The sequence below is a fragment of the Salvia splendens genome, chromosome 3, assembly GCF_004379255.2.
Source record: "Salvia splendens isolate huo1 chromosome 3, SspV2, whole genome shotgun sequence".
In the NCBI taxonomy this organism is placed as follows: Eukaryota; Viridiplantae; Streptophyta; class Magnoliopsida; order Lamiales; family Lamiaceae; genus Salvia; species Salvia splendens.
Genome location: NC_056034.1, coordinates 13,945,606 through 13,954,006, shown reverse-complemented (window position 1 = coordinate 13,954,006; position 8,401 = coordinate 13,945,606). Strand labels below are relative to the sequence as shown.

The window sequence follows — 8,401 nt, the reverse complement described above, 5'->3', positions numbered from 1 at the left end:
TGCTGCCAAGGTAACCATATGTTCTCACTATGATTTGAAGCCAACTTAACTTGTTCTACTAACATTTTGGTCTATTTATTTTCTTAGATCACAAAGCTTTTTCTTTTAAAAATATATTTCTTACTTTGCTTTTGAATTCTTAATCTTAAGCAAAACTAGACTTTATTCTAACTGTTGGGTTTCTATGTGATGGTATAACTTAAAGAACACGTTATATGATAGTCTATCGATAGAAAATTATTGGGTAATGCTTTACTTTATTTCAAAATTAATATTCTCTATATTCCATAAGAGTGTGCACTTTTTGTTGAACACAAGTTTTAATGCACAATTGGTAAATGAAGAGAGGTAGAAAGAAAAAGTAGTTAAAGTAGTATGCCATTTTTGTCCATATTACTGAAATACGAAGTTGGTTCATATCATTCACTTTTTAAAAATCGAGTCCTAAACAAATGAAATCATCATCTGATCGGTATTTTTTTACGGTTCCGTAAAAAACTAATGGTCAACGGACGATTAGTGACATTTTAAGTAAATTAGAATATTAATCAATGATTAATTAAAATAAAATAAAATAGAAAATAAAAAGAATAAGAAAATTCACTTTTATCTCTCTTCTTCTCTTTCATCCCATCTCCATTTTATTTTATTTTAATTAATCATAGATTAATATTCTAATTTAATCAAAATTTCACTAACCGATCCAACGACGTTTTCATTTGTTTAGGACTCGATTTTCAAAAAGTGAATATTCTTGACCAATTTCGTATATCGGTCATATTTTTAGAACCAAAATAGTACTTTACTCTTAAAAAAAATTGCAGTGTAAATTGTTTCTGATGACCAAATTTTCCCCAGACCTATGAAGAATGTATAGGTTTATTTTTATCTCTAGTAGTTGAAATCGCCGCCACTAATGCGTGTGTTTGGGTCGAAGAGATGTCGATCTATGCTTGTAGTTGGAGAAGTAGGAGGGCAAATTAGGTACTCCATAAAACTTGCTTTTAAATTTTCAGAGAAATTGAGAAAACCTTATACCACCCAATTTAGCCGATAGTGATTTGCCTCAGTCGCCGATAGTTATCCCAATTCGAGTGAAACTCGGTTATTTTCTATCGGGTCCGTCGAAAATTTTCAGGGCTACCAAACGTGGGAGAAGGAAGAACAACAGTGAATTTTTCGATCTTTTCTTTGTTTTTACGGCCTACCAGTCAAGCCCTCAGTTTATAATGCAATCATATTTTTGCAATTATTACATGTCATATTTCTTCATGGTTGCATTATTTTTTTTCTCTTAAAATACATACTCATTCTAATATAATTAGTCCATTAAATAACACGTCCATCAAATTAACACAAATAAAGTAATTCTATTGAGTGAATCCAATTAAATAACACAATCCATTGAATTAAATCAATTAAACCCAGTTATCACAATTAAATCTTTTGTTAATTTTAGTATTTCTAAAATCAAGCTAATTGCGTGGATTAATTTTATTAGCACACAAATACGTAAACCATAAGTTAGTGGGACAAATAATTATATTAATTGGGCAATTCAATTAATCAGGTCCATATCAGTTTTTTGAAGCCCAACTAAGGCCTTCCCATAATTTAACCCACTCAAATAAATACTATCAAAACCCTATACGTCCGACGTCGCCTTCATTTCTTCATTTCTCCGTGCCGCTGCAATTCTTCATCTTCTCCGTTGCGCCATTTGTGTGCAGGTAAGTTCCTTCCTCTTTCTCTGTATTTTCCTATTTTCTAATTACAACAAAGACTCTTCAATGCAATTTTCAACAATTTTTGCGATTGTCAACAATTTTGAAATTCTTACTCAAAATGAGTTTTCCGTGTTGCTCTTATGTATTCCTCGTATGAAGTGGCTTGGAATGATATTTTTGGTAGCTTGTGAAGTGTTGTGGTTGCAGCTATGTTTTTTTAATTAATGTGTTTAATACGCTGATTTCATAACGAAGCTGTTAAGTTTTGATGTTTATGATAATCTATCTAGCTAGCACCATGAAATTTTCTTTATTTGGATAACTCTCCAGTTGATTTTAGTTTTTGGTGTATTATAATTGACCTCTCATTTTGAAACTCTTTGATTGTACATCATATGTATTAAAATTGTTTACGACTGATTCTGTAGAATGATTGAATTTTGGTTGCTATTTAACAGACCGAGAAAAAACTATGAAGCAAAATGATGAACTATTGAATAGTACTGAATTTGATATGGAAGATGACGATCCTGTTGTTTCGGAGTCCGAATCTGATTCGGACGAAGATGGGGACGTGAAGTTAAGCGAGCCTGCAAAGACTGCTGTATATAACAAAGCTGGCTTGCTCGATAAACTTGGAGATATCTGCTGGCCAGAGAGTGTGGATTGGATACATAAGTTGTCGCTCGATATTGATCAAGATAACGAGGTGAATGTGAATGATGATCTGAACCGGGAGCTAGCTTTCTATACACAGGCACTAGAGGGGGCAAGGCAGGCATTTACGAAATTCCAGTCGAAGGAGGTGGACCTGCCTTTCCTCAGGCCGTCCGATTACTATGCTGAGATGGTTAAATCGGACACGCACATGGAGAAGGTGAAGAGCCGCATCTTGGCTGAGAAGAGGAAGATGGAGGAGGCCGAGGAGAGAAGGAAGGCTCGGGATAACAAGAAGTTGGCCAAGGAAATTCAAGTGCAGAAGCAGAAGGAGAGGGCTAAGCAAAAGAAGGATGACATAGAGTCTGTCAAGAACTGGAGAAAGCTGAGGAAGCAGAGTGGTTTCGCTGCTGATGATAAGGATGGTGACCTGAGCTTAGCGTTTGAAGACGGGAAAGCGTTTCAGAGGTCGGGTAAGAAGAGGCCGGGAGTTGCTCCGGGAGATCGGTCTGGGGGTAAGGGTGGTGGGAAGTTTAAGAAGGGATCTGATAAAAAGATGAAGGGCAGAGAACGCAAGGACTCGAAGTATGGATTTGGAGGGAGGAAAGGATTGAAGAAGCAGAACACGGCTGAGACCACCGAGGATTTCAGAGGCTATCGTCAAAGCAATAAGAAACAAAAAGTATGAAGATAAATGAGTTGCATTGTATTTGGCTTTTTAGGTACTGTGATGATTATGATGAACTTGTTGTGAGGCTAGTTTAGCTTCTAATATTTGAGAAGACAGTTGAATTCCAACTATTTTGAAGCAAGATTATACTTTTTTTGTTGTGACAATCTGTGTTTGTTTTTATCTCTAATCTGGTAATTTTCCTTTTTCTTGGCAACCAACTAGTGTGTTTGCATTGTTTCAAACACCAATTAAGTAGTACTAAAACAATAATAATGATTGTTCCAATTTCCAAGTGAAATGGATGATCGACGTAGTGGAAGAGAAGACAAATGAAATATACATTGAGAAGGAAAAGGCACGGAAATCCCAAAACTATGATAAGAGTTTTTTCAGTAAAAAATTTATAGCATTTCGATTGATTGATTTTTAAACATTACATAACTAGAGTCAATAAAAGATTGCTAGAGATCTCCAAACAAATCCTCTCATACAACAAAAGATGTACAGGTTGAAATGTTAACCCCACTCAATGGCGAGCTGCCAGATCAAGAAGTTCCTTGTATTCAACCTTCTCCGATAAGATATATGGCTTCACTTTCAGGTTCTCGTTACCCTTTCCCGGAGAGATGTATTTTAGTCCAATCAACTTCAAGCCTACAACATTAGAAATACATCAATTAAGGAACTGTTGCCTGATGATCTCGATTTAAAGTCACAAATCAGGCATATTCACTGCTGAACATATAAAAATGTTAGCTTCCAGGTAAAGACTGAAATTTAGTCATTCTGGATAGCAGGGAGCTATATTCTATTGATTATTTACATACTACAAGTTAGGTTAGTGTTTCATGGGGAAGCAGATATTTTCAGTAGCAGTTGAGGGATCCAATGAGCATGCAAACACAAAAAATACTCACTGTCTTCAACTCGTTCATATAAGAATCTCTCTCCTTTCCAGTATTCCAGTGGTCTCGTCCTAACTCTTTTGCTTCTTCTCACTCCAGTTTCAAATGATGTACCACCGTCTGCAATATCATCAGCCCATACTGAATCAGCTAAGCATAAAATATTGCTGGTACATGTTACATTAGAGATGATCACAAAAATAAACACCTGCAATACTTTTCCTCATGGGGTGTGCATCTCTGATACGTTTATCACCTGCTACTCTTTTTCCTCTCTTCGGCTTGGCAGCATGTACCTGAAAGAACTTTAATGTTAGCCAATAAACTGGGAAAGTCATGTTCTTATAATAAAGATAAGATCTTCACATATTGCTGTCACGCATGAAATTCTGATACTATTATACAACGGCCACTGTACTAGTCTTTTGTAGCAAATGCAAGTTCTAAAATGCGAGATTCAGAAAAAAAGAAAAAAGAATATAACAAAAGAGGGAAACAACCTCGTGTTGTTCTGGATTAATTTGTAGTCTGGTTGATGCATCACCCCTGCCTTCTTTATCATCAAATGATGTACCAGCATCTGCAATATCATCAGCACATACTGAATCAGCTAAGCAAAAAATATTGCTAGCACATGTTACATTAGAGGCGATCACAAAAATAAACACCTGCAATACTTTTCTTCATGGGGTGTGCATCTCTGATACGTTTATCACCAGCTTTTCGTTTTCCTCTCTTCGGCTTGGCAGCATGCACCTGAAAGAACTTTAATGTTAGCCAATAAACTTGGAAAATCATGTTCCATAATAAAGACGAGATCTTCAAATATTACTGTCACACATCTCTGATATTATACAACGGCCACTGTACTAGTCTTTTTTCATAGCAAATGCAGGTTCTAAAATGCGCAGATTCAGAAAAAGAAATTAACAAAAAAGGGAAACAACCTCATGTTGTTCTGGATTAGTTTGTTGTCTGGTTGATGCATCACCCTTGCCTTCCTTATCATCTGCCATAAGGGTATATATTTCTCAACATTGGATTTAACATTAAAAAAAGCTGATAACAGAAAATGATTCTCTTCTATCTCTGGAGCAAGTAACATCTCATAAACAAGCCATAACTTATACAGCTACATATTAGACATACTAAAAGGTTCTTACTGTGATTAGTATTCATAGCTTCTCCATTGCTGTTATCTGGTTCTTCATTTTGCCTACTATTGGCATCCATGCTTGGTATGCTTGCATTCTCATCTCCAAACTGCTCAGCAAGACCATCAGCATTTTCATTTGCTTGATGTTCATCCAAATTACAAAATGTAAAATTTATGCTATGAAGCTCTTTATTTGATTCCATCTCATTAAACATGCCCAACTCCTTAGGCACATCAGCCTGTCCAACTAGCTTATCCCTGAGCTGTCCAGGAGATGCATGTTCCTTAGTACTGCCACTCTCTGTTTGCATGCTTGCATTTTCACTCAGAGACTGTTCTGGCAGATTACCTACATTTTCCAGTACTTGCTGAGAATCCATATCAGACATTGCAGGTTCAGTACGACAAAACTTTACATGTGATTCCAGCTCATGACCTAAATCCTTCCGGAAATCAACCTGTCCAAGTAGCTCATCGTTGGGATTGGTGGGAATAGAATTTGGGTGCGGACACAGATCAATTTCCTGTGGTGAAAATGGGTCTCTGAGAGGGTTGGGCTGCAAAATCTTATTTTTCAATAAAGATATGGATCCAAACAGATTTCTCGGAGGAGTTGGTGAAAATAGATGATCAGCTGGATTATCCAATTGTTTTTGTTCCATGGGAAGTTTCTTATTCAAATTTTTGAGCACACTGTCTAAAACCACTGAACTCCTGCGAGGCTTTTGACGACTTCCTGGTGAAGTTAAAACACTAGCCCTTCCAACACCAGGCAGTTCAGTCAAGAAGCACAGCTTCTCCATATCAAGAGTTTTGATCTTCAACCGCTCCTGCAAGATATTCAAGGCTCCCTCACCTTCTAAATCATCATCATTACAGGATAACAGTTCCTCCAACATAGCATTGTCTCCACCCTCTGTTTTCTTCATAGATTCTGATAGACCAAAGTAGACATGATTAATGATAACAAAAAGCAGAATCAGAAATAAATACTCCTTCCGCATCTGAACTATGCTTTTGACTATAACATGATCCACTCACCAGCCAATTCAACTTCTTCCACGTCACTGAGATTGGGATCAGCACCAGGATCAATTAACTTCTCCTGCAACACATCTTTAGGTGGACTTGGAATGTCCTGAGACACTATCTCTTGGGAGGACATCCACATGTCATCATTTTCTGAAGGCGTTGACGAGTAGCGGTGCTTGTAATTGTATGACTTCCTGTAATATAGAGGCAGTTATCAATTATGTAATGCAGCCTAGATAAATATTTCTTTATCAGTTATAAACCAGTTTATTGCATCACAAAACAATGAATACAACACACAAAAATCCAAATATACCCTAAAATTCCTGGTCGACGACGGCGTTCATTATATGATGGTTTATAAAGGCCTATATTTTCCACACTGACACCTAGTTGTTTTTGCATCTCTTTTTTGGCATCTGCAATAGTAAAAAACATTATATCAGTATAGCAAGAGATACAAGGAAACAAATAATATGAAGATAACAAATCAGATGAAACCCAAAAATTACTTTCAGTCCTCTCATAAGCATCAAAAAAGGCATCTGGATCTTGGAGCGAATCCATGTCTAAAACTGGCTCCAAATTGACTGGAATGTGACTGTAGTGAAGGAAAAAGTACATTGTTTGTCATAATCAACCCATAAATCCTTCAGTGATGCACTAAAATAGAAATCTTAGATATTGTAAGCCCCAGAACATCACCTAATACTTGGTTTCAGAGAAAATGAAGCCTTCTTACGGGCAAGCCCAAGACCTGGCCTTCGTTCTTGTGGCTTGTCTTTAGCTTTTGCCGCATTGTCATTAGTGACACCAACACTAATAGCGTAACTTGAAATATTAGATAGAAGATCTGCTCCACCATCAACAATTTTCTTCGCCTCACTCATGAGCTTTTCAGGACTCCTTAACTCTTTCTAACATGAGCCCCACAAAAGGGAGTTAGGAAAAACTCGATATAATGCTTGTTGCAAATAAGTTTCCACATTAGTTTACTAAGAGTTGGACTAACAAACTTATAAAATGCCAAATTCGAAGAAATCATGTCGAATTTTCAAACCACTAGCATAATTCGAAGCTGCCAGCAGTTTGCTACCAATCACTTGTCTATTAGTAGAAGCTGAAGTTGTCTACGAAATTTCAAAGAAAAGGATTGTAAAACACACTTAAGATGCGAAAAGTGAGAAGCTGATTTTCATTCCATATAGTCAAACTGGTGTATTTGCATACAGAAACAGAACTAACTCCACCAATTACTACAAAAGTAGAGGAAGCACAAAACTTCTAAATGCAGCACCCAAAAAAGGGCAAAGGTTCATCTAAGCACATAAACGATATCCCCATACACAAAACACAATGCTCAAGACTGCTAGAATACATGACGATCACACAAAATTGAAGATGAGTAAAAGAAAGAGGTTGATACCAGAGACTTCATGAAATTGTGGATGAAACCTAGGTCCATGGAATCGGAGGGCACCGGAGCTTCCGCAGAGGCCCTAATCGTGCGCGGAAAGAGTGATAGGCCACTGAGACCACTCAGTGGGTCGAATGAGCCGGCCGCCGCCTCCTCCTCCTTCGGCATAACGCCGGTTCTGTGCGTGTTGTGTGTGAGAGAGAAGGTGGGTTGAGAAATCAATTCGAATATGGGGGAAGAAGAGCAAGAGCGGGATACTGAAAAATCTCTAGAAGCGCAGTAACGATTTCGGGTTGCCCTACCGCTTTTTTGTCATTTTATTCCACCCGAAAAAATACGCATTATTGTACTTATATTAACCATTTTTCCAATTATTCTCCACTCATTTCAACTTAGATACAAATGAGTTTAATAGAAGTTGCAATTTTTTATTGAATTGTTGCAACAATCACTAACTACTATACTACTATCATACAATCATAAAAGACAAATGAAAAATTGACCATACTTTTCTCACCTTATACATATTTATATGTGGAATATATAGTGTTTGATGAGTTTGAATTGCACCCATACTTTTCAAGTATATATATATATATATATATATCTATAGATATATATATATATATAGGGTCTTGTTAGGTTGAGATTTTTTAGCTTAATTGAGAATTGAGATGCATTTTCAGCTACTCATTTTGAAATGTCAACTACAAGTAGATTATATCAACTAAGGGTATTATCGTCATTTCATTTCAATAGCCAGAATATCAAATGTCAACAACTCGTATTAAAATGTCAACAACTAAAAAAAAATTATTTTTTTATTTTTTTAAT

General features: G+C 36.5%; 2 protein-coding genes across 3 annotated transcripts; one reads left to right on the top strand and one right to left on the bottom strand.

Annotated features, from left to right (window-relative positions):
* Positions 1-1,619: 1,619 nt before the first annotated feature.
* LOC121795131 (probable rRNA-processing protein EBP2 homolog) lies at positions 1,620-3,221 on the top strand. The gene is made up of 2 exons (XM_042193582.1): positions 1,620-1,730; positions 2,186-3,221. Exon 2 carries the CDS (start codon positions 2,200-2,202, stop codon positions 3,070-3,072), a length of 873 nt encoding a protein of 290 aa, XP_042049516.1. The 5' UTR covers positions 1,620-1,730; positions 2,186-2,199; the 3' UTR covers positions 3,073-3,221.
* A 150-nt stretch (positions 3,222-3,371) lies between these two features.
* Positions 3,372-7,850, bottom strand: LOC121795096 (centromere protein C-like). Of its 2 annotated transcripts, XM_042193541.1 has the most exons (12): positions 7,577-7,849; positions 6,856-7,067; positions 6,663-6,751; positions 6,467-6,569; positions 6,160-6,344; positions 5,126-6,052; positions 4,910-4,971; positions 4,631-4,718; positions 4,463-4,542; positions 4,171-4,258; positions 3,975-4,082; positions 3,372-3,711 (listed from the first exon to the last, which is right to left on the bottom strand). In XM_042193541.1, exons 1-12 carry the CDS (start codon positions 7,733-7,735, stop codon positions 3,584-3,586), a joined length of 2,229 nt encoding a protein of 742 aa, XP_042049475.1. In that variant the 5' UTR covers positions 7,736-7,849; the 3' UTR covers positions 3,372-3,583. The 2 variants fall into 2 exon arrangements, with proteins under 2 accessions (XP_042049475.1, XP_042049476.1); XM_042193542.1 differs by lacking the exons at positions 4,171-4,258; positions 4,463-4,542 and having other exon boundaries at positions 7,577-7,850.
* Between the last annotated feature and the right edge of the window lie 551 nt (positions 7,851-8,401).

What these genes read in the sequence shown, in the direction of transcription:
- LOC121795131 (XM_042193582.1), top strand. Translation starts at nt 2,200, where the DNA reads ATGAAGCAAAATGATGAACTATTGAATAGTACTGAATTTGATATGGAA.
- LOC121795096 (XM_042193541.1), bottom strand. Translation starts at nt 7,735, where the DNA reads ATGCCGAAGGAGGAGGAGGCGGCGGCCGGCTCATTCGACCCACTGAGT. An exon ending in TGCTTATGAGAGGACTGAAA is followed by an intron (nt 6,570 to 6,662) that starts GTAATTTTTGGG and finishes TTACTATTGCAG; the next exon opens with ATGCCAAAAAAGAGATGCAA. An exon ending in CATGAGGAAAAGTATTGCAG is followed by an intron (nt 4,083 to 4,170) that starts GTGTTTATTTTT and finishes ATGATATTGCAG; the next exon opens with ACGGTGGTACATCATTTGAA.